General features: G+C 33.8%; 2 protein-coding genes across 3 annotated transcripts; both read right to left on the bottom strand.

Moving 5' to 3' along the window:
* Window positions 1–10: 10 nt before the first annotated feature.
* On the bottom strand, window positions 11–10,694 carry LRRC39 (leucine rich repeat containing 39). 2 transcript variants are annotated; one of them, XM_085308287.1, is made up of 10 exons: window positions 10,281–10,694; window positions 8,725–8,783; window positions 8,121–8,323; window positions 6,921–7,026; window positions 5,666–5,822; window positions 4,987–5,123; window positions 3,260–3,405; window positions 2,734–2,886; window positions 1,128–1,267; window positions 11–320 (listed from the first exon to the last, which is right to left on the bottom strand). In XM_085308287.1, the coding sequence occupies exons 3-10, from the start codon at window positions 8,243–8,245 to the stop codon at window positions 265–267; spliced, it is 1,020 nt and encodes a 339-aa protein (XP_085164413.1). In that variant the 5' UTR covers window positions 8,246–8,323; window positions 8,725–8,783; window positions 10,281–10,694; the 3' UTR covers window positions 11–264. The 2 variants fall into 2 exon arrangements, with proteins under 2 accessions (XP_085164413.1, XP_085164412.1); XM_085308286.1 differs by lacking the exon at window positions 8,725–8,783.
* A 2,245-nt stretch (window positions 10,695–12,939) lies between these two features.
* DBT (dihydrolipoamide branched chain transacylase E2) lies at window positions 12,940–24,027 on the bottom strand (the record flags this gene model as incomplete). Its single annotated transcript, XM_085308251.1, has 12 exons — window positions 12,940–13,583; window positions 14,411–14,482; window positions 14,660–14,851; window positions 15,658–15,735; window positions 16,714–16,880; window positions 17,694–17,937; window positions 18,736–18,863; window positions 20,970–21,151; window positions 22,086–22,161; window positions 22,333–22,456; window positions 23,416–23,480; window positions 23,994–24,027. Coding segments are annotated over 12 exons (1,530 nt in total), but the record flags the coding sequence as incomplete, so codon positions are not given.
* Between the last annotated feature and the right edge of the window lie 2,263 nt (window positions 24,028–26,290).

Here is a 26,290-nt window from a genome sequence, read left to right as displayed (position 1 = left end):
AGATTTGGAATTGGTAGAAAACAAATTACAAAATTTACTGGATTATTAAAAACATACTCACACATTCAGTGCTTACAGGAAACCCGATCAAGTCTTTCCTGAAGCCAGGAAAAGGTGTTAAATTTCCCAGTTTCACTGGGAATTGCAACTATGCAACCCAGTTCTCATCAACGKGAAAATACTTGAATACTTGAAATTTCTTGTAGAACCCTTTGTTAGGAAGAAGTGTATTTGATATTTTCTTCCAATTCATGGTTACATTCTTTATTCAATAGCATTTGTGGTAGGAGAAGGATCAACAGTGCAACTTTCCAGATTTTCTGAAAAACAAATGGGTTAAAAATAAAGAGGAGTTAAAATATTTATTTTGCTTCCAATTTGAAGTTCAGGAAAGCTATGTATTTCCTCTTTAAATTATTTAAATGTGCCTAGATACTTATTGCATAAGCTCATGCTACTAAGGAAATCTGTTAAGGAAGAAAACTTATTAGAAACTGGCAGTCATCTTGACAAGGGATGCTAATTTTGTGCTAATAAAAATGTTTTTAAATAATAAATTTGCTAATTTTAACTTACATTTATGAAATATTGTTAAAGACAAACTGTTTTAGATAGAGTTCTAAAATCAAAAGCATTTTAGTCATTCATTTTTTAAACCATGATGTAGAGAGCGAAGATGATAGAAAGTTTTTTCTATCTTCAGCAAGTGAAGTTCTCTGCAAGGAACAAAGCTGCCACTTGCATATCTGTTCCAAAGTGCTCATTTTCATCTGTTACTGCAACCTTTGAACATGGAAAGAAGTTTAATGTAGCTGTTATCTTGGGGATTACTAGAAGCATTGTTTTTGTCATAACGATTTGGAAGTGTTTTTTTGTTTGTTTGTTTTTAATTGACTGAATTTTCTGTCAGAGACAGACCTAAAATGACCTGCTTTGCCAGGGGCTTTTAAAGGAGGATTCCTGCCCTCAATACAAACCTGTTAAACCTAYTCGCAGATTTAGGGAAAATGTATTTATTAAGAAGATTCTTCATGTTTCATTTTTATATGTATTCTTTTTTTTATCCAGTTTATGCTTCCCTTCCTCATTGTATTCTATAGGGATTAGAATTAATAAAAACATCATACCTGCTTTCTTTAGTGATTCCTGAATATACAAGTGCATGAATTCAATGCCAAACTTTTCCCGTTCCTCCTCCTCTTCTGCATCCTCACATGGAGGGAGTGTTATCTCCAACTCCAGTGGGTTGTCTCTGAAGTTGACAAACCTGACAATTCATCAGAAAGAGTTACTCTTGCAGTTGGTTTTGACCAGAGAGAACAACTCTTCTGAAATTGAATTAAGATTTATTAAATAGCATTTTTGAACAAAATAAAATAATTTTAATGGTAATTTTCCCAGTGCAGTCTTAAAACTATTTTGTTCTATTAAAAACACCAATACGTTAGTACTATTAAGTAAACTAAGCTAAGAAGGCTTCTTAGAATAATAGCAACTGATTGATAGGGAATAATATTGCAGGCCTCAAATTTTGTCTGCAGGTTTGCCCCGTAGTGTCAGCCTTACTGAGCTTTCACAAAGAGATGAGTGGTTGAGAACAAGAATGCAACTGCTTGTGTCTTCCCATCCTTGCAAGGCAGTAGCCAGTCCTGTCTGCCTCTGGTTTTGGACCATTTCCGTCAGCTGTTCCACGCATATGTGGGCTTGACTGCACTCCTGATGCTTTCCTCACAGGCTCTTTGCTACAGAGTGCCTAGAATAATATTTTTGTCCCATCCCTACTTGTCCAGATAAGCCTCAGGAGAGAGATATGTCACTACTACAGAAAAACAAACCTCTACTTCCATTAATTTTAGAACAATTGCCCAGAGACGTTTAAGATTAAAGCCACAAAAAGCATCTCTCTCCCTCTCTCTCTCACACTTCCCCCCCCCCCAGCATTACATCTGGGGCAGCTTTGATTGTGTATGCTTGTTAAAAGGGATGCTCCTTGGCCTGAATCTCCTTCCAAAATGGTCTGAAAACAGAGGAATTGCCTTACTGGATTAGACATGATATAGTTAGACTAGTATTCATTCTCTACTTCAGAAGAAAATAAAAATATCAGGAAATTTCCCATTGCAGTGTACAAAATAATCTCTTCGCTACAGAAGTTTCTTTCTGATTTTATCAGTTAACAATTTATATATATACACAATATATATATAATATGTATTTTTATATGTTTAAGTTTTTCAAATCCAGTCCAGGAGAGTTTCATCCATATCCTAGTAGCTAATCCCTTTTGTTTAATTCTGAATGCTTGGCTTTTCATGCTTTTTTGCCAAGAGTGCCAAAGTTCTACTTTTTATTAGTTTTATGCTCTTCACATATTATTATTGCTCCTGGCTCTTGGGTTTAGACTGAATATTAAATGGCCTATTAGAAGTGGGAATTTGGACCTTTCAGAGATGAGAAAACATTAAACAATCTCCTTTTACTTTTGATACYGTAACAGTAACAACTTATTTCTTTAATGGGTTGTGCTACACAAAGCTTTATTGACCAGATCCTCAACTGCTGTGAATTTGTGTAACTGTTGATTTGTATAGAGTTGTGCCCATCTTTACAACTGAGGGTGTGCCTTTTCTATCTYCACTTCCTTAGATACCACACTGTGACATTACAACTCAAGGGAGACCTTAAAACGTAGCTTCTAGTACTTTTATCTGGATTTTTGTTGTTTTTACTTACCTTAGATTTGTCATGTGCTTCATACAAGCAGGAATATCCTTAAGTCTGTTGTTGCTGAGAACAAGCGTACTCAGGTTTTTCATATTGCCAATGGATTCTGGCAAAGAGTGTATCTCATTCCTTTGGAGCCATAAAGTATGCAGATTTTCCATTCTGTAATAGATATTTGCACAATCAAGATTTAGAAAATTAATCTTACTAGTTATTAATACAGAATAATTTAACACTCATATAATGGTCTCAAAAAGAATACTGAAATGTTCAGGAAAAAAACAAATGCAAGATAATCATCTAAATYGTTTCCTGAAAATTTCTAAAACAAAATCATTTAACTTGATAACCAATACTGAACTCATTAGTTATTTATTGAATAGACTATTCCATTTTATCAGAAATACCACATTAGGGATGACAAATCTTATTTTGCTGTAAAGTAAACATTAAAATTTTGTCATTTTTTAAATAAAATTTAATCATAAGAATTTCAATGCAATGGAATTCAGGCTAAAATGTGAGTTTTATTTACCTGTCAACTGTATCAGGAAGCTCCTGGAGTTTATTTCCTCCCATATCTAACCATTCTAGACTTGGCATATTGAGAAGAACTGAAGGGATGGTAGTAAACCGATTCATGCACAAGTCAACATGTGAAAGCTTTTTTAAATCACTGAGCTGAAAAGAAAGGAAGATTTAATGTAGGCTTGTATAGATGTTCCATTACTGCTGTGATTTAATGATGCTGACTGAAAGACACARTTTAAAAGCATTAAAAAAGAAAGAAAGAAAGAAAGGACTCCTGGTGTCTGAATGGTTTTTGAGTTGCATTAGCTGATATTACCTAACAATTACAGTACTCACCTGGAAGGTAAGGTAGGTAGGTTTGAATCTGCTCAGGCAGAAGAACTTTATCTCCCACCTGGTCRTGGGTTCACTAACTGCTGAGAAGCTGAAAGTCATGACTACAATGTAGGTATACCCCAAAACTTGAGAAGAAACGGAATTTAAAGAAATTCCTCAGTGTTTCCTGCAGTTCAGGTAATTCTCCACTCAATTTTTTATGAATCAAACATTTAGTTTTTTATAGATCAAATTGTATGGACCGTGTGGACTACGGATTTTTTAGAGGAAGCCTAGATACTTTCAGTGCTTTGAAGTCTATGATTATGACACGACATTCTAAAAATTAAGGATCACATGATTCAGTATTGCAACATGTAAGTCCCTTGGTGAATCAAGCTTTCAGGTGCTTTTTTACTGTTGAAGTGATACAATAACATTATTGCATATTGGTCCAACTGAATACCACTCAAGTATGTATAATTAAGGCTAAATTTAAACTATATAGCTCAGGTATTCACACCACCACAGTCTCATCAGGACAGAAATACATATTTGCTACCATTTTAAAAGCTATTGCTCTACATTATATCATGTAAATTGTATCCACATGGATTTATTGAATATTGGATTCTGATTAATAGTATACATTTTCATTTGAAGATTTTTTGTTATGTTTTACTGTTTAGACCAAATTCTGTGAGGTGCTGAGCACTGTCAACCATTATTACCACTGCTTTTTAAATAAATTCAGATGAGTAAATGGCTTTACATATTTGGCCTCTCTGTATCCAAGAGACTAATACTTAGAGATGCAGGTCTCTTTCACATCTAGGTCAGCCCAAATTAGAGCCCAAATGCAGGTGAGCAAGCATTTTTATTCTTTCTTAATTGCTTTCAACATCTTCTCAGAACAAAGTTAGATCGACTCTTTGTGCATAGGTGGTTATCTAAATCACATAAATTTTTTTCATTAAAGTGTTAAAGACACTGTTAAGACAAGACTTGTTAAAGACACCTATAATTGTATGACGGCAGAATGAATTTGTATTCTCAACTTTAAAAGGGTACTTCTCTGTGCCAAAGGGTCAGATCTCCACTGGAGTATATCACCAAAGACCTTCAGCCTCAACAAATTAACACCAAGTGTTTCACTGTCCTTTATATGCTCTACCAAGCCATTTATCTGGGCAAAATAAAGATTGTCTCCTGCAAGTTTTCAGGTATGTGCATCTCCTTATTATGTGGCTTCAGTCTGATTATTCATATAAATATTGGTCATATATGTGTTTCTGTGGAGCAGTTGTGAAATTAGGGTATTAAAACAAATCTGAAAACACAGAGTCCAACTTTTAATGAGACTCCTTCGTGGATAAATTCAAAATACACATTTAAAAAACCCTGTCTTTCCCAAACCTGAGGAGGAAGATCACAGATACTCCTGTTAACAGCCAGTTCCAATCTTTCCAGACTGATGCAGTTACTTATTTCCTTAGGAACAGATTTAATTCTATTGTAACTGAGAAGCAGCTCTTGGAGGCTAGTCAGCTGGCCTGCAGAGAGCACAAATCAAAAAGAATGAACCTGGATATTTACTGCATCTGAAATAAAAGATTAATTTTTTTGTGTTATCTTAGTATCATAATACAAGTGCTCTGTGTTCTCACTGAAGAAAAGATGCACTGAAATTCGAGTGGTAGTACTTGGGGACTTTTTAGTACAGAACTGCAGTCCAGTTAAGTACTACAGAAAGAATTACAAGCACAGGCAACTCATGCTGAGTTCAGAACATGAAGCCTGTTTTTCACTATCACTTTCTAAATTGGATTCTCTCTTGTCTAGTATCTGGTGTGTTTACAAGCTTTTTCCTCATGAGGAGCTTCARTAACATGTTTCCTCCATCTGGCCATCTGTATTTTCATGTTTTTAGGAACTCAGTGGCTTTTAGATAGCTATCTTACTATCAAATTTACATGATCTGTTTTCTAACTACCCAGCAGGATGGTTAGAGAGACAAGGTGCACAAAAATAGCATGTTTCCACRAGCTTAATTTTCTTAGAAAAGCGGGTTAAAATAAAAGAAAGCACAGCTCACCAATTTCTTTAGGTATACTTTCAATTGAATTCCGTGATAGATCCAGAACAACAAGATTTTGAAATCTCCCAATGAACTGAGGTATTTTCTGTAAACTAGTTCTGTGGAGATGCCATTCCTGGAGATGGATTAGTTTCAGTAAGCAGGAAGGTAGTGTCTAAGACAAGAAATACAAATCAGAAGAAATTTGTCTTAGTACATAATACTAATAGGTTTTAAAATAGTATTTTGGGGGAAACATTAATGGTTAATATTGTCCTATAAATAATAAATTGTTCCTTCATTCTAAAAAGTACTCAATCAATGTGGGTCATTCTGACCACAGATTTAAGCAGACCACTTTTTGCTCTCAGGATTTACATATCTACACTACTGTCATAACTTGAAAAGCCTCAACTTTTTTTTTTTTCTTTTTTTTAAACATAGCAAATATAACTGAAGATGTAACAGCTCTAACAGCTTTTTGCTTTTCAAGGTGGTCTAAATTGTATTTCCTATTCTGTTAAGGAAAACAGTGAGCATCTGAGAGCAGAGTGATAGAAAAACTACAGTGTTTATATGAAACAAGTTCTTAACAGGGAACAGAGCTTCCCTGTGCTGGCCTAAGGATCACCAGAGTACTGCTGGATGGGGCCATCACTCTGTCACTGGCCTCAACATGATCTAATTCTCTTCATTGCACAGGAACTGGCCTCTGCATTTCTGTGYTGGTGAATCTACCAGGTCTGTAGCTTAGAAGAGATTTTTAGATTCCTCTCTGTTATTGAATATATAGTTACCTATTTCCCTTCATGCATCAGAAACAGTAACAATAGTATTCTGGGAATCTACTGGTTAGTTTTCATTTTTAGAAAGAGAATGTAACACCAAGAAATTTTTTCATGCATCTTACCACAGAGGTTTTTCACATTGAAATATTCTAGTAGTTCTGATGTGTTAATAAAACTAATATTTAYCTAAATAAACTCATAATTTAAAATATAATTAAATTCTAATGCAGAAAAGCCTTTTGGGCCATATGTTTTGTAGAGTAATACTTAATATTTGAGAATAAAAATCAGCTTGCTTTTACACTGTCATAGCAACAGCACCTCTCAGTTCATTGTTAGCAGAGCATACTGTGAGCAATTCATAGATTAAAATCAGTATAACTGTGAGTGTAAAGATGTAAACAGTACACCTTTTTTAATGCATCCATTATTCAACTCAAGCAAAGTTCACTCCCTTCAACAACAAGCAGCAACATCGACACTACCTTCCATTCTTCTTCCTCTATCCTTAAAATTGCTCTCCCATCTTCATTACTAACTTTTTCTTTAAGCTTTGCTAAAGTGGCTTTCTCTTCCCAGACAAGTATTAGTCTACAAAGGAAARAAGATCTGTCAGTGAGGCAACTATACAGTCAATAATTACTATCCATTGTTTTCTAGAACAACAAAGAAACAATAGTCTTTTTGGATGTCAAACAAGCACTTACTTTACCTGGATGCTAGATATAATATTAATTGAGGGAAGGCTGGGACATAAAGTAATATTTGGTTGAAGTAATTCGAAGGAATTCTAATATTTTGCAGCTCAGTATAATTGTTCTTCAAATCCACCCAGTTTCAAGAAAGGCATGACTCAATTMAGTTTTATCACATTTCAGCAGGGCAATAGAAATACAAAGTTATGCAAAATCATGGTTCCAAGGCCAATCATTTTGAAGCAACCTCTTAAACAGAAAGCCTTCAATTCTGCCAAATGTAGAGTGCTATCAAAGAAAATCAGCTAGGCATTTAGTGTGTTTTCCAAAGGAAATCTAGGCAATTATGTTAATTCTCATTTTTTCTGCTTGCTTTTTCCATTAGTAACTTTTGATTTTGTTATTCAATTTCAAACACATCTAACAAATGAGGAAGGGCTTCAAAGATGTTGAATTTCTTCACATTTCACAAAATAGCTGACCAAAGAGAAGACCCAGTGACCTTGTTAATGCCTCCACCGAGAAGAAAACATTAAAAATTCTATCTCCGCTAGTTAGGGTTTCTACATCGGAGAGGGATTTTACAATCTGTATTTTTTTTACAGCAGTTTTATCAATGAAAATATTGAACATTCAGTGGAGAGTATTTCAAATAATCAGTTGCRGTTCACAGACTATAAAAACAAATTAAAAATTTCTTTATATTATTGTAGCTGCATTAAGAAAAGGTACTGTTCCTTAGTATATACCCTGGTGGATTTAGTATGTATGTATATGCTGTTTTTTCTTTTCTTTTCTTTTCTTTTTTTTTTAAGACAGAACATAATTCATTTGATCTGAAAATACTGATAGATTTTCACCAGTAGAAATTCTGCTAAAGATTGCAGAATTAGATTCTCCATGAGTTTGAAAACTCCAGTTATATTCTTCTGTAATGTAACAAGAATATGGTCTAGTTTTTTACAGACCAAAGGTATACAATTTACCTACCTTCCTGCAGACCTCTGTCTGAATTCCTTTTCTTTACGTAATTCATCATTTATTTTCTGTATTCTCACTTCCCAAAGGGTCTTCACAGCAGTGAATGATCCAACACAAACGGCAGTCTCAGTCATGATTCTTACATGTTCTGATTTAGTCACAGGGTCTGATTGTGAACTTCAGGCTCAATGCACCAGTACCAGCTGTACCAGCTACCAGATGGGAACAGTGACATGAAAATTAAAAAACTACCATTCTTACTTGATTTTATTATTAAATATAGTTAATGTACAGARCTGACAGAATTTTACCAATTGTTTTTTCTTTACAAAATAAATAATTGCATCTAGTTAAAACTTCTCATAATAAAAATTAAGTTTAATTAGTTTTAAAGGTCAGTTTTCAATAAAATGATTGAACAATTAGCCAGAGTGACAGGAGGTCACTAAACCAACATATTAGTATGATTCAAAGATGTTTAAATAATAATATAAACAATGACATAAAATAAATTAGAAAGAAGTAAATAAAACCTTCAATTTACATTGGATGTAAGTTAGCATATTTCAGTTGTTTTTTTATTATTATTATTTTATACTTAATAAAATGTTACCTTAGAAGATGGCTTTTTAAAACTCTTTACACCTCTCTTTGAACCTCCATGTTACCCTSCTGAATGTCAGGATCCATATTGAAAAAAATACAATAAAATAAAATAAATCAGGCTACAGTTTTGAAGTCACCTCTTCCTTGGTGAGATAATTATTTTAACTACATAGAAATGTTAGTGAACATTTCTATGTTCAAACTGGTGAGCATTCTATTTTATGTTTACCACTTACCTTGCTAAGGTCRTTATTTGTAAAACCTAATTATACTGAATCATTTAATAAAAATTAATAGGTAAGCAAATAATAAGAAATATAAATTGCTTTTATTGCTATAAATTTTATGCTGTTATAAGGATAGCATAAAATCAAATTACAATGCTTGAATAACAGAGCGTCTAGCCCAATACTTTGATATAAATGGTTCTTAACTGTTCTCTGTCTGTTAAGGGAAAGTGGCAGGATTTGATAGGTGACACAAATGGCATGCACAGCATGGCACAATGCAGTCTGGCATCTGCGTTCCTAAAAGGGGATTGAGATTTTTCCTGTAAAGAAAAATGCTATTTAGAGCTGTTTCATCTTCAGTTATATTTGCTGTGCTCAAAAAAAAAAAAAGTGAGGCTTTTCAAATTGTGACAGAAATGCAGATATCTAAATCCTGCGAGCAAAAACTGATCTGCTTAAATCTATGGTTAGAATGACCCACACTGGTGCAGTACTTTTTAGAATGAAGGAAAGATTTATTATCTTTAGCACAATATTAAGTGTTAAGGTTTCCCCCAAAAATCCTATTTTAAAGCCTATTCATTCCTTCCCCTACATAAGCGTAATCATATTTACACGCTGCACTTTGAGGGATTAATTTCTCCTTCAGCAGTCCTCAGTAATTACCTTTCCTATTTCTCATCCCAATATGTAGCAGTAATGACTAAAACATTGTACGAAACTTTCTGCTCTGATTAGGGACTGCAATTTAAATTGCCTTGTTTTTCAGGAGTAAGCTTCTACTGAGATTAACTGATCTAAATGATCTATCATTTCTCTTTGTTTACAGACATTTCTTAAACAATAAGCCTTTTAAGGCAGGAAAAAAATGAATCTTTTTATATACATTGTGCAGAAAACAGACAATGAGGTGCCAATCTCTAGAGGTATTTTTTGATACCTATACCACAAAAGACAGTATTTGACTATATAGTCAAGGCAGTACTTTTCTTTTTTCATCAAAGCTTACACTTGGCAACTCTCTCTTGCAGTGAAAAACAGCTTACTTAATAAACAGTGCTTTAGAATCATGAAACATAAGAGCCTCTACAAATAGGCTTCTCTTTTCAAGGAGTTTTAATTATTTAATAACAGGACTATCATCAAAAGCTTCTTGTTCTTGTATCTTATGATTTGCTAGGAAAATAAAAAAAAAAAACATAACAACTGTGCCAATGATTCAGAAGKAAATTCCCAAGTGTGACTGTCAAGCAACTGCAAACTTACTCCCATGTAACTAGATCTCTCAAAAACTTCACCATTTATCATTCAAATGAGTTTAAGAACAACTTACCTAATTTATTTGGGTTTTTCAAACATTTTCCATGACTCATTGCTTTCTGGGCAGGAGCAGAGGTAAGTTATGAATCCTGTCTGTACTGCTAAAACCATTTAAAACTCTCACTCAGACGCCAATGTAATATCAGCCTAGTTCTAATTTTAACCTGTGCTGAGAATAGAAGGTATCACATGAGGCACTTCTGCAAAGCCCCCTGAGCTTTTACCACTCTTAACATCTCCAGTTCAGTTTGCTGAACATGGCTGGACCCCCCATAAATGGTTTATGGGATTAATAAAACTTACAAATTGTGAACAAAAAGAACAATGGAACATTTGCTATGCTCAGTAATGAAAATTAAACAAGCTAGTTTTGAATTCAAAAGTGRTAATTACTTGCTTTATTCTTCTAACACTCCTCTGCAAGATAACTGAGCCCCACAAAAATATTTAGTTAGTGCTATAAAAGTGTTATTAAACAACTACATAAGTTAAWTAGACTAGAAAAAATATTTTATTGCTAAGCATTTTACTAACTTCTTTTGCCTATAGAATTCTGAAGAATTTTAGTGCAAATTATCATCGTTCATACAGAAAAATAAACTTTATCAGATATTTGGAGGGGTTATTACTCTCTCCTGTTCATGTTTCCATTCATAAAATATTTTTTACATTAGTTTTCTTCAAGAACCATTGAAGAAGATATAATAGAACAAATAATTCTTAGAATAAATCACCAATAAATATTAGAAGTGACTTGACAGTCCAGTTAGACTAATAGTTTTTAACTTTGTTATTACTTCTGGTGCTTTGAATCTTCTTCTTCACTGGAATAAAACAGATCATTCTTTGAGGCAGAAGTCATAAAAYTGGATTGTTCTAACCAAGAATGCACTTAAGAGAGTAAAATGTGAAGTAAACTTTTTTAAACATTAGGTAAAACACTCTTCTAATAGAAATAATTTTCAGTCATTTTTTTTCCTTACTATTTTAGATAGGTACTACCTTACATTCTAGCATTACTACTTAGTACTTTACAATGGAAAGTAAGAAGAGCTCTCCAGTCCATCATTAAATATCTGAATACTGATATAAATTTAAAAAGATACTAACTAATACAGCTTTCAATCTTCTGGCTTTTTTTTTTTTTTTTTTTTTTTTTTAGGTATTTCAATCCCCACAGTACTTTTTGAATAATGCTTTTATTAATCCACAAAATCATAATAAAAAATCTAACTACTTAATTTATTCTTCCTTGAAAGAGCTAGGGAACTAGAGTTAGGCAAAACAAACAAACACACACGAAACGCTTCCTCTTTAGTGGAGTTTTGAGATACAATGTAAATTTCAGGCTCTTTATGCTAAAATTCTTCTGAAATATTTTTAAATCACTTTATTGCTTTCTATCATATACTTATGCTTCCTCATTTTTTTCCCATGGTCACAAGGTTAAAAAATAGTCTATTCAGACTAAGCCCTTACCAAAACAATATGCTTGTAGGAAAGTAGCCATTAGGCTTTGTCCTTTTGGTAGTTTCAAGTGCAGTAGTTTCTTTAAGATAAAAAGAAATAGAAGACTGAGTCTTCTGTACAGCACTGCCTGCATGAAATTCAAATAAAGAGAATATTACTACAACTCTTAGAGGTTTTAGAAAACTTTTATTAGTAATAAAAACATCTGATGAAAATTAAATAGGTGATAAGCACAACATATTAGTCAAACTTTGCAAGAACTGATGCATATAAAAGCCCTTTATATCACAATAGAAACATGATTTGCRGCTTACATGTATGTTCTCCCCTTACATTACCAGCTTTCCTCCTGCCCAGTCTCAGCATCAAGGACAGACGAGATTCTCTCTCCGGTTGCTTGTGTCTTGCATCTACACAGCAAGAGCCTGTTGTAGGCTACTTTGGTCTACAATTTTGGAGCACGCTTCTGTAGAGACAGTTTTTGAACTGAATTTAAAGAAAGGAGAAAAGACCTCCCAAATTAATTATTCAGGCCACATATCTGTCTTTCTATGTCTGTTTGCAAGTTATATTTCTAGAAGGTTTTTATATCCAATAGTTTTATTTGTATCTCTTTTTAAATAACCACTGCAATCCTCRTCATCTGGTTAGCTTACCTTAAAGCAACATATCTGCTGTCTCTTCTGAAGGCATTAGCTTCAAACTCATTCATGATCTGCTTTGTATCCGAGTTTAAACCCTTATCTCTATAGTGTTTTTGCTAAAATTAATATCAATTATTCGTTGTRTCAGATTAATCTGTCAAATTCTTGTATCCAAACATCATTAACACAAGGTGATGCAGTCTTTTAGAACATGTTCTGTTTATTATCATGCTTACCTAATGATGGAATAACAAATGGAGTCATCCTCTTTTAAAGACAGCTGCTTTCTATAAGAAACAAAAATAACTGGAAAGTATTTAAGGACCTCAACTACTTTCAGCTTATAGAAATACAGGATATTCTAGAGTATTTCTAAGGCCCTGATGGTTGTCAGTAAATGTTTTGAGTAAACATTTGAGCAAATATGCTATTTCCCTTTATCATCTGATAGAGAGTACCTGTGCAAGTCATCTCCAGGAAAAAGTGGACTAGAGAAAGATATGAGAGGAGAGGTTAACTCAGTTAAACAACAAAAAGCTCTCTGGACATCTTAAAACATATGCATAAAAGGTATTTTATTTGTACATGATTTTTGCATAACTTATTCAAGAACTTGGATATAACCTTTTGTCTTTATTAAAATAAATGTGTGTATCCAACATGGAAGAACTGTATTTCCCTTTGAAATAGGTTAATCAATTTTAAAACATTGCAGACACGTAGATCACTGTCATTCAGTTACATCAGCCTAACATCAGTATATATTATAAAAGTCAAAATAAAGACTTTCGATCACCATATTTAGGAGTCACATCATGACCTATTAAGTTTGACAGATTGCTGTAGAAGAAATTACAGCACTATGATTTAAAAGAATGTAACAATTAATTGATAGACTGGTATCAGCTGTTAAGAACTTTTAACCACATAAAATAATAATATAATGTGAATWGCAACAGGCATGTGCTAGCACAGCCAGCTTTTATTCAGTCTAATCTGCAAAGTTTAAAGGCATATTCTAACCATAATTTCCTTTATTTAAGGTCTAGCAGCATTGAAGCAGGGTTCTCCAAATAAGATTTCCACAAGTTAGAAAACCGGGCCATTGTAGCTCCATCAATAATGCGGTGATCAGCTGACCAACTCACATTCATTATCTGTGCTTTATATACTTCACCTTTTCCATTAAACCGAGGAAGAATCTAAAAATCGGAGAATGGAAGAAAATGGAAAAATAARTATTAATTATATTCATTAACAAATACATATTAACATTTTGCTAAATTAAACAGAAAGCAGTAGTGCCATTCAGAAACAAATATTTTCCCATTATTGTCTATATTACAGATTAGAATATATTGTGAATCTACATTACAAACAATCATATCCTATTTCCACCATCTTGGAAATACTGAAGTAGTGAAAATCTTTCTTGACTCAAGTTTCTTCTCAAATAGTTTACTGCACTATTAGCGCTCAAAATGACAATCTCCCAAGAGTATTCCCTAAACAAAAGGTTTATAGGAAGAACACAAGAGAAATAATTTTAATTAATACTAATTTTATTTCCAGTGTTGACTTTCTAAGTCTGTATTAAAGAATTTAAGTATGAAATTCAAAAAATAAGAATTGCCTTTACCATTTGGAGCTCTGTAATGGGTTCAGCTATCTGGGTCATGAAGCTAAACCTGATTATCAGAATACTTTTCTACTCAAGTATTCTCCTTGTTCATAACAAAAATGCTACAGCCATGTTGCAAGACTTGTAAAAATATATTTACATTGTTTCTAAATAACCAGGAGGCTAGATATAGATGTGAGTGAAATATTACAGGATTCTAAAAATAAATATGAACCACTGGAGTAAAAGATTTCTATTTACACATTTTATGTCTGCATAGCCATCTAAAAATACTGTAAAACTTTTCATTCACTATCTATGCAGTTTCTCTTTCATAAAGAGGAAATTTCAAATACAAAGAGACACTCAGTGTTACATATGCATTAAAGAYGACCTTAGTTCATATACCTGTATCTTTCCAAGTGCTCCAATAGCCACTTCAGGAGGTAGTATCACTGGTTTGGTGTAAGTGCCACCAATCTACAAGGRAAAAGCTGGGGCTGTTACTTAGGGAATAATTATATCATTCTTTTGAAAAAGCAGATTGCTTCTTGCATGAATTGCTACAGGTTTTAGTTTTTATGYATTAAAGCTTCATTAGGATATTCATTTCAGAAGCAGTTTTCAGATGTAAATTCTCATTTTTCCTATACTTACTGTGCCAATATTTGAAAGGGTGAATGTTCCCCCAGTGAGGTCATTTGTTCCCAGTTGGCCTGCAGAGCCCAAGGATTGTAGACGATTTAATTCAGAAGCAATCTCAAATACACTACAGACTTGAACATTTTTCACATTTGGGACAATTAAACCTTGTTCTGTGTCCATAGCAACTCCAATGTTGTGCGAAGCCTAAAATAAGTTCCATTAACCAGACATTAACACAAGCAGTCAACCTAACGTTTATTTTTCACAAGAAAACACTTAAGACCTTTTAACTAAAATAAATAAATAAATAAATAAAGGAAGGAAGTACTGTCAGTATTAATCAACTCCCCTATACTATTTTGAGGGAAGGAGGGGAAATAAGTTTTAGCTTTCTACATCTGGAAAGTACAAATTGATTTTGGCAATTTCACATCCAGGAAATCTATGATTTTGGATTCAATTTTGCACCAAAAATATTTCATATTTTGTTATCCAGATAAGTATCTTAAAATGACTAACTATCTAAAAGAGACCACTAGACTAAATAAATAAATAAATGGGAATTGAATTATCTTTGCATTTTCTATAAAGAATATATAAGGATTCATCTGAGAGATACAGATAAAACAGTATAAAAGGAATTTACACTGCTCTATATATGCAACTTCCCTTAAGAAAATATACGTTCATTGCCCRGAAGTATCAATCCAGCACATTTTATGAAAATTAAATAAATTTTAGAAAACTGAGTTTAAAAGATGACTTTAATATGTAAGGKTTGAGAGTTGGAACAGTAGAACCACTGCATCATTACTAAAAAAATCAGTGCTGAAATCAGATTTGTATTAAATCTAATTTAATCTCAGACAGAAACTAGATACTTTTCCAGCACAACACAATGATTTTGTTACGGGCTATAGGTTCCTATAATCAGCTCAGACATACTGAAAAGGTACCCTTGTTAGTTGTTAGTTTGGGGTTTTGCTCACTTTTCTCAGGATTTTACAAACCTTATATATAATATTTTGACAGCTTTCATCCAAAGAAGCATTAAGAAYAGGATACTGCAATAATCCCAGAGAAGCTGCCTGTTAAATATAAAAGAGATAGATTTTTGTACTTTGTAACTAAGACAGCTACATTAACATTCTTATTCAAGGATGAAAGGGAAGCAACGGTCGGAGACAATTCCAATTAGTAATAATATGGATTTCCTCTATTTGGTGTAAACTATCCAAACCCTCCTTGTGTATTATATCCTGTCATAATTAGGACAATGGAAGAAAAAGACAATTTACAAAAAACAAATATATACCAAACAGATAGGAAAAAGGGATAATCACTCTTTATAACTGTAATCAAAGTTGAATTTGCATTTGGCATTTTCTAGTTCACAATTCAAATTAAATATTCTGGCATGAAACTTATAAGATTCATCAATGTCATTCTTAGCTCTCCACTTAAATAATAGCTACTTTGAAGAAATAGTATTAATTCCTTGGGAAAAAGAGGTAGTAGAATTAGTGCTTAATTAGCATTCTAACTGAAATAGCATTAACAAAAGTTTCAGACCAAATTATGAGTTCAGCCTTCAGTGACATCAACAGCTAGAAACAGAACTGTGGCAAATAAATGAAGTTAAGTCTTCTGAAGAACAAAGCAGATGCACTCATTCACCTGAGAGAGTCACTACYAACAAAATAAAATTTTTAAAACTTGCATTTCAAGTGTGATAATGGAGCTTGTAAAAAATACTGATGTCTCCAAGACTTTTTTCTGCAAGTTCCAATTGAAATATTCAGTGATGCRTAGACCCTTACTGAGTAATGATTGAGCTGTTCTATCTTTCACTATTAATATTTCAAAAAATKTCCTTGATGTTATATAACGCTATTACAATCCCAATAGTGAATTGATAAGTAGCTCAATAAACAAGCTGTGACTTTTTTTGTGACTTGTTAACTCAAATGTTAGAGATGTGCTTCAAAGTTACAACAGCAGTCAATAAGAACATTTTGGCAAAACCTGCATTAGTAATCTTTACAGTCTTCTGCTGTATATCTCACCTTTATGAAAAAGGGCATAAAGGAAAGTTTAATTCCACGAGTTTGTGCTAGAGGTTTCAGCTCTTCTCGCAGCTGAACAAGCTGAGTCAAATCAATCTCATCACAATAACCAAAGTGAGGGATCTTCAAGGCTGCATTCATAGTCTTTACCATTGCCTTGTGAAAACCTGAAAAATATTTACTAAGTTCTTACACCAATAAAATGAACTTCTGGAAAGTTATGATGAAGTTTCAATTATTTGAAGTTTCATTAAAAAAAAACTACAAAACTTAAAAAAAAAAAGAAAAGAAAAAGAAAAAGAAAAAAAGAAAAAGACAGGGTAAAGCTCACTATAGGATCAACAGTTAGTTACCACATGCAAACTCAATCTTTATGGTTGTAATATATCAGATTATATTATCCCATACCTCTCCTATGTATGTGTGTATTTGAAATTATAATACAGTAATCTACASTGCTTTTTCTCTCCTCTCCATACTGACACTGCCTGAAAGCAAGCATAAACCCCATATCTTCCTCTTTTAATGCGATTTTTCTTATATCAGCACCTTCTGTTGTGCACTCTTGTACAGAACAAGTCTGATGCTGAAGTTTGCTACTTTTAAGCTCTGATAAACACCTAWACTCACTGTACCTTGACACTAATTACATAATGACTCCTACTGCAACATATCCAAAAGTGTTTCAGAATTCCTACCTATTTCACCATGTATTTGAAAAAACATGGATTAAAAATGAGCAAGTGCAATTTACAGCCCAACTCCCTCCAACCAAAATACGAACATTTATTTCATAAAATAATAATTTCAAACATCACCTTCCTGCAAAGCGTATTTTCCTATTTCACACTGTCTCAGCAGACTTGTAGGACAACAAAATAAAATAGACTTTCTATTAAAAGAAATTGAATGTTCACTGAGTAACATCTGCTGTTAGTATCTGTGAACATTATTTCAAGGTTTTATATCTCATAGTTTACCTGTTATAGCTTCAGTTTTATCTTTTCCTGAAAATGCAATCGATCTGGAAACAGGTACAGGAATTTTACGTGCTTTGTCCTTTGGAGCAGCTGGCACTGTCTCGGATTTTGGCAAAGGTGGGATAATTTCAGCCTTTGGTGATGGAGGCAAAATAGCTCCTGTCTGTTTGGCCAAGTAATTGAGTATGTCTTCCTTAAGGATTCTGTTATCTTTCCCTGTCCCAACAACTTCACTCAATTTAATCTGAAAGATACATAGTAAGCTATAACACTTTYCCGGTACAGCAATATAAAGAAGTCCTATATTGTAAATGAATTACAATTAAAAATTATTCCAGATACTGATCTAACATATTTACAATTTTCTTTCACTTTCTATGACTTATTTGCTTTCTATTAACATCATTCAAATCATCTAAAAGCCCCTCTAGATATCTAATTGCATACTTTAAGGAGGAACAATGGATATTGCTTACTTCTTAATTACCTCACAAGCTCAATAGTGAAAAATTTATCTGAGAAAAGCTATTTGTCACTTAATTATTTCTACTTACTGTCTTACTTTTCTCCWAAAAATGCCCCATAAGCTTTCCAAAGCAATAGAATATTCATAGATTCACACAAAACAGAATTACAAAAGCACTTAAAAGGTCACTTAATCCATCCTCTGCTGTAGGCAAGATTAACCTCACCTATGTCATTTCTGATGCAAATTTGAAGACTTGAAGAAGAAGGTGGCTAAAGCTGAGATTCCATTCCCCCCCCCTCCGCCCCCCGTCCCAAGAATCTGTTCTGGTACTTCCTTATTTCTATGTCTAAAAAGGTTCTCCTTATCTCCAAACTTAAGTGCCCTAGCTGCATCTAAAACTCAGTTACTCTTTCATATCCACCAAAAACAGATTCTTTTCATGTTAATAACAGTTTTTATACATTTGAAATATATTTGAAAACATGTCTTTCCTCATTGCACCTTCCTTTAGACTAATGTTCTCCTCGTTAGTCAAATTGGTATGTAAAAGAGGGAAAAATTCAGCAAACTCACATTGTTTTCCATGGCAAGACGACGAACTGCAGGGGTTGCCAATGTTTTATGACCTTTTATCTCTTGGTGAGTGTGTTCTTCATGAGACATAGCAGGTGTTTCAACAACATCTTCTTCTGGGGCAACACCTGCACACAGGAAGAAAAATATTAACTTTATTACAGTTCTCTGCAAGTATTTGTTGCAGTGGCTAAATAGAGGGTAAAGTATGGGAACTTGTTTTAAATTCCCTACTTTAAGCAAAAGTTAACTAGATAATAAAAAATAAAGCTGAACAAATTCTCAAGTATCTTAAAAGAAACCAGTAAAGGAATTATTAGCTACCTCTCAAAGYACTGAATATTGCAATAGTGAAGGTTAATCGTGATCTGTCTGGGTACCTCATGTGTTTCTAGACAAACATGGTTAATTACACATGTATGAGCCAGAGAGAAAAAAAAAGAGAGAAAGGAAAACCATAAAAATTTTCTCATTTCCGAAAGCCTGAGAAACATACCAGTGAAAATATCTCTCTAGTACTAAAATAAAGAGAAAAGCGAAATTGCACAGCTATTTCCATCTGTCGTCTTTTTATTCTGATATGGTACAAAATGCTCAAAGATTAGCACAGAGGAACAAAATGTCTCAGAGAGCATGTCACTATTAGTTACAGCTATTTTATGAAGGAGAAAACTATATATGATTTTGTTAAGTTTGTCTTTATTTAATTTATTATAATAAAAAATTATTAAATTTGGGTTTAATTTATTTAAAATTCAGGTGGTTTAAATAAATGCAGAGTCCAGGCAGAGCTTTTTAAACCAGAGGTTCTCTAACTAAGGAGTAACCTTTTGGAAATCACAAGATCCCTAAAAAATTCTAGTTTTTTTTCCACTTTCTCCTCTCTCATGATCTCCCTGGTCACCTTTTGAAAAAAATTCCCTTTCTAGCAAGTAACTCAGGTGTTAGGCCAACAGAGAGATGAGCAGAGCCAACTGTTTATTACACCTGTTGATGCAAAAATGTTTCTTGCATCTGTTGTGGCCACCAAATAGCTAGAGGGTGTGAGGAAAGCTGCCTATTCCTTCACAAGTAGTGAAGTTAAAAGTGTGGTTCTTTAGCCCCTTCATTCCTGAATCCTCCAACTCTAATCCTAGCAATAAGCAGTAAGACATTCTTCTGAAGCAACTGGTCTGTATCACCATGACTCTAAACATACATCATGCTAAAATGATTGTATCCGTGTTGCAGTGGTGCCAGCATTAGCCCTCCATTAAACTGTTCCACTCTATAAGAATTGGTCAGCACGGGTTTTGCTTTTCCTCCCTTAGCCTTATGATCCGTGCAAGGTTATCTGTCCAGGTAATATTTTTCCTCCTTTCCCCTCAAAGCACCAGGGCAGAACAGAACTGCTACAGAAATGTAAGGAGTTTGTGGCTCAAATGATCCCAAGAGTGGAACAAATGATAGAAGGAATTTAACCAAAGCAGGGAATCCTCCCCCCAGTGTGGGCAGGGACTTCAAGAGATCCAGTCACCTATAACCACGTTGCACTGCAGTGGCCATCATAGGATAATGTATGGGATTAAACAGTTTTGGGCTCCTTGATGAGATGAAATGGGAACCTGGCTTTTAGTGAAGTGAGAGTGGTCCTCAAATGTGGCCCTGAAAGCTCTCTGAACTGTTCTTCAAATTGCAAGATGATTCTTATTTTTATTTTCCTTATTCAGAAATATYCATACTGTATGTGAACCATTATTTGACTAGAAGCTCATTCTAGTTTCACAGACCTCGCAGGTTCCAGCAGTGAATTGAACTCTCTTGTCCTGAAGTGAAATCCTAACCCTAACTTTAGGCTTCACAAGGTCACTGCTTCACAGCAAAAATTACTATGTACCTCCAAGACCTTGGTAGGTGGGCATTTCCCCCATTCTCTTTTATTATATTTTAATTCCTCCCTGAAAATTCTCTCATCTACAAGAGCCAAAGCTTTTAATATTTGCTTTGAGCTACTATGGACAGGAACATAGCAGTGCTAAAGGCTGCTAAATTCTCAACAGGAAATGTCCAGCCTTTGAGATTTTAAATCCTAATAAAATATCACAGAAGAACTAACAAAAGTTTTTTCTACTTAATTTTATTCTTGACTTTATAGAAAAATYAGATTTAACATTTAAGGGAAAAAACTCTAGTGACAATCTGATGATTCTATGACAACAGATATAAAATACGCAAGAGAAAATTGTTTACAATACCTTTTGAAGCATCAATTTCAATGTCCACTAATGGTTTTCCAACATAAGCAATTTCATCTAAACTGTAATGGAGTTTCCTAATGATGCCATCATAACGACTAGTAATAGTAACAGAAGCTTTATCACTTTGTACTTCACAGATGCTATCAAACTGAGACACACTATCACCTTCTTTTATATACCTAAGAGAAAAGACACAGGCTAGTTTAAAACAGTAATTATTAAAATCTATATTATGCATTCTTTTGATAAGTTCCATTATGTACATCCACACAAAGTGAAAATGTATTCTAGATGAGAAGCTAAATTATACATAATGGATATATTTGTTCTATATCCTGCCAGACTATTCCAGAATTCTTTGTTGTGTGAAAAGCAGCAATGCTTGAGAAAATCATTGCATTTATACTTTTGCTGTTATTTTAGTTAAAAAATAGCAGAGTTTTCTTGATGGATTATAAACTGTCTGAAAATAAGAATGAGCTTTGCTTAGTTTGAAGCTAAAGAAAGGTCTTAATTTGAAATTGCGAGAACTAGTGTAGGATCCGTTTCAGATAGGAAACTAGAAGTGGGAAACACAGTCTCCAGTGTAAAGAGGGTATTTTCAATTACTCATACAAAGAACAAAGCATTCCGAAATTACCTCTCCCCACTGGACACCTTGATTTTCTTTAATCCATTTATCAATGGCCTTTTAGGAACAATTTAAATGCTCAAATCTTTGTTTAAAGTAATTGGAAAAGTACTACGGGGGGGGGGGGAAAAAAAAGTGGTTTCTCCAGAAAAGCACATTTTTTTCTAAAGTTCAGCTTAASAAGTATAATGGCCTCCTGCACTCCAAAACCATTAATCATTGAAAGAAAGTCTACTTACAGGTGCAGTTAAGACATCCTATTCCCTCCATCTTTTCTACTCCCAAACAAACCAGATTGCAAATAAACAAAATGTAAAGCTCAGGCTATACAGAGCTTCAAAATGTGGAAAATAAAATGTAAAAAACTCCACTAGTAACCCAGAAAATGGATTCTCAGATGACTGAGAACAACACAGCTGTTATTCATAGCTGTTAAACTACTTGCTGATTTCTTAGTGTGTTTCTAAGAAAGTGGAGCTTACCATTCTTTTACAGTCACCTCTGTAATCCCTTCTCCAATGTCAGAAAGCTTAAACTGAACAATTTGGCCACATGAAACTTAAAACAGAAAATGACGAAAAATAAAAAGTTTAATATTAAATATATCATATCATACAGAAAATTTTGAGTGCATCAAAAACATGCTATATACCAGTTATATACAAACTGCTAAATAACACTCATAAAATAGCAATATAAAATATACCATTTTAGTATGAAAAAGATTACCAGCAGATGTTCTGAACAATCGCTGTTGAGGACTAAACTTGAGGGCAGATTTGTCAAACAGGCACGCATATTTTGATTTTATAAACCGAATGTTGCTGCACGATCTAACGTGGTGAACACAAACCTGGGGGAGAAAAGTCTCATGTGTTAAAATATTGGACTGAGGAAGGCAGAGCAAATTTAATATTCTTGATGCAGCAGTAACTAAACTAAAATAGTTCATTTCTAATTTATTTATTTAGAGAAGTTCTTATGAAAACACAATTACACTAAATGGGCATGGAATGTATAATGACCTTTAAATTAGCATAAGCTTTGCCATGTCCTTAAATAATTTTAATATACATCACAGGGGAGATCAAAGCCACAATAACACAATCAACTAACAAAAATCATGACAGGATCTGGCAACAGATTCATAAGTTCCATAGTTTYTTTAAGCAATCCGTTTAATCAGGAAACACACACACACACAAGCATATAAACCATTAACTACATATGAAATATTATCATGCAGAATGAATTTTGGAAAAGTCCCTTAGACAGTGGAAAAGATCAGTACATTTTTCTTTGTTGCATCTTATTCCAATCAAAGACTGATCAGAAATACAAATTAGAAAGGGACTTCAAGCTGGAGGGCACAGTTGCCCTTTCATTTCTTTTCAAATATAGAAGACAAACATCATTTTACATCAACTTTATTGACTTTTTAAAGATTTGGATGTGAGGTACTTTTCTTTCAATGGTTRCACTTATGTTTATCTGGAAATCAACTTCAAAGGGCAACAGAACTCTCTGAAAGGTTCTCTGTACAAAACTATATGCTTTGAAGCATCATGTAATCACAGCAGTCACGATTTTGGTCAGCAGCAAAGCCAGTGACACAGTGACATAAAGAGGCATTTTATCATTATATGCATTAGAAGTTAGTTTACTTATTAAATAAGATTTCTTTAATCTAATTCTGGTGTTACATTGTCTTAGAGTGATGTACAATTAATACCAAAAGAAGAACATACTATCTCCAGGTACAATCTCTAAGTGATTTAGAGATATGAAAAAAATTCAGGTGCTACTATGTACCTCAAGTAGCTCAAAACTGTAAAATTTACAAATTATCTTCTTAGAAGAGCCAGAAAACAGGATACCTGTGTGGGAAAGTTCATTTTAACTCTTTTTTTTTTTTTAATAATCCTTTCAAATAATTGCAAAACATATGAAACTTCCTGTTCATCCTACCCTCCTCCCAAAACCATGGAAAACTTTATTTATTTATATTGTATGTTTGAAATGTAGATTATCCAGAAGACTGTACTATACTGAATTGAAAATGTATATATTTTCTATATTATTTGATCTAGCATGCAAATTACTCTTAAATATTACCTTTCTTTTAGGAACAAATATTTATACAATACATTCTACCTTAAAGGACACTGCAAAGTCATGCTGAGCTACTTTACAGCTGCCTCCTGCTAAGATTGTATTTGTTGATCTGGAAAAAGCATTTTTCTCATTCCTACCATGAACAAACAGTAATCCCTTTTCATTAGTCTTCCAAACAATTTTCACAAAATTCAGGTAAAATGACAATTGTAAGCTATAACAAATCTTATTTTATGGCTGCATTTAAAATTTTCATTAAATTATAAAGCTGGCACCTGATGCATATTTCAAGGCAGGTTTCTTCAGTTTTTAATTCTGTATCTCTTTCTATTTGAGTCCGTAATTACATTCTTTGTCCAGCAAGATCTTTTTGTCCCAAACTTACAATAAAACTCTTTTCTCTTTATAGGCTCRTACATGGAAAAGATTCAATATTTACCTGTGAAGATGATCACAAGCAGCACATCAAAACTCTGAACTATCTATAAATGTGAAGTTTCATAATTTTTTCCATGTGATTTTAACATTTGGTAACCAATGGAGATAGCGAATTAGTAACATCACTGCCAAAAAAACAGACTGGTTTTGTTACAGAAGAGTTTCAAAACAATTTTAGTTATATTCACAAGAATCATTCAAAACTACTGTGTTTTGTAAAACTAAATCTGTCTTTTTGGTCTGTAGTTGATCTTTACCAGAATGCTGGTGTGTTACTATATTAAAGCAATAATACCGTACTCAGTCTTTCCATATAACAAAGTATTCATTTCTAAAAGCTGAAAAATTGAAACCCATAAAGAGGATGTATCAGCATTTAATCATCRTAATACTATTTACTGTGTAAAGCAAAGTAAGGAAATATAAATAGTATTTACAATAGTATAAAAAGACAAAAATAATCCTAAATTCAATATACATATCCATACCATTATATATATAAATATAGAATTCGCATATATGTGATGTACATATTCGTGCAACTGCTAAATATCAGAAGGYAACAAAAAAAAGCAACCAGTGTAGTATACTGGTTATGTTTACATCACCACTATTATGCTATAAGGCAATGATGTTGCAGTAAGATAATACCTTTCCTATGCAAGTCTTCAAAGTGTAGAGTTACTGAGCGAAGAAGAGACTACAAGGGGCTTATGTCTACTCCAGGCTCTCACTGATACCGAAGACTCATCAACCACTGATGATGAACAAAATTTCTTAAGGTTTACAGTTTGAACGAAGTCAACTATGGACAACGATTTGGGGGGAAAATTGCCTTGATCCTGTCTAGCTCAATTTTGGTCATTTCTATAAGAAACCTATAATGCTCTTATAAATCACCATTGATCCTGGAAATCTACTGCTGTCCTSAGAACAAAATGTTAGTTATTGAGCCTGCAGGCTCAATTACCCGATTACCAGATGAAGTAATTCAAGAACTGAATTTCAAAGTCAAATTGAGTAAGTTGCATTCAAATGTTACAATTTCATATTAAAGGATACTCTTCAGTCAAACTCATTTGACTTGATCTCATATTGAGTCATTTTAATGAACATTTATTAATACATTTTGCATACCTATTCTTTATCTCCATATATATAGTTGCCTAGGTACTAAATCAATAAAATCAACATCCTTGCTATCATATTTCAGTCAGCCTTAAAGATTGGCACCATATCCTAGTCTCTACATGACTCCCATTTTCCCACCATCTAACAGGAGGATCCTAGGCTCCTTTCTTTTGCTCTTCACAATCTAGAGACCATGTCCTGCCTATGGACAGCCASCACTAGCCTGTCCTTCCCTTTGCCAGCTAGGGTTTGCAAGAGCATTCAGAATATTAAAATATGACACTTTCAAATTACAACAGTAATTTTATTTCTTGAATCTTGACACTGTTTTACCATAACGGTCAGAGAAGAATTAGTTTCTTGTAACATTTAAACTGTGCTGGCAGCTAACGCACACTATAAAGAGCCAATTCAAAATTACACAGKTCAGCATGCAAGGATGACTTTCAGCATAGATAGGATGAAGAGTTTCATCTTATCAGAACCCCGCCCTTATCAGAAGTAGAGGGTTTGGTTAGAAGGGGACTAAAAGAAGCAGCTATTTCTAAGGTCCTTTGATTATCAGAATGAGTTGTATGTAACTTAAAACTAGATAATTACAAAAGTATCACTGAAAAAAAACTTCACTGCTACAGTTTTACTAAGTGCAAACCTAACAACGGAAACCAGAAYGGATACCGATTTTAATTTTGCTTTACATGTTTTATCTCACAAAAAATGTTCTGCGAGGCAGACGGTAGCGGAAAGCACGAAGTAACTCCTCACGATGACCCACGTTTAAGGGATCACAGGTGTCTTCCAAAGCGGTTAAGCGGATCCCCCCTCGAAGCGCGGTAAGGCGTCTCAGCTGCGCRCTCCAGCGCTCCCGCGGCCCGCGGGGCGGGGAGACACCGCGCGCTCGCGCGGACACGGCGCGCAAGGGGGTCGCTCCCACAGAAAACACGCGCAAACGGGGAAAACCTTCATGCGGCGAGAGCTGGGGCGGGGAGGCCGGCGCCGGCCG

The sequence above is a fragment of the Rhea americana genome, unplaced genomic scaffold, assembly GCF_003343005.1.
Source record: "Rhea americana isolate MKP2758 unplaced genomic scaffold, rheAme1 scaffold_272, whole genome shotgun sequence".
NCBI lineage: Eukaryota > Metazoa > Chordata > Aves > Rheiformes > Rheidae > Rhea > Rhea americana.
The sequence above is the reverse complement of the archived record's forward strand: the minus strand, read 5'-3'. Positions and strand labels throughout refer to the sequence as shown.

What these genes read in the sequence shown, in the direction of transcription:
- LRRC39 (XM_085308287.1), bottom strand. Translation starts at nt 8,245, where the DNA reads ATGACTGAGACTGCCGTTTGTGTTGGATCATTCACTGCTGTGAAGACC. An exon ending in TAGAGGAAGAAGAATGGAAG is followed by an intron (nt 5,823 to 6,920) that starts GTAGTGTCGATG and finishes TTCTTGTCTTAG; the next exon opens with ACACTACCTTCCTGCTTACT. An exon ending in CTTCCTGATACAGTTGACAG is followed by an intron (nt 2,887 to 3,259) that starts GTAAATAAAACT and finishes TATCTATTACAG; the next exon opens with AATGGAAAATCTGCATACTT.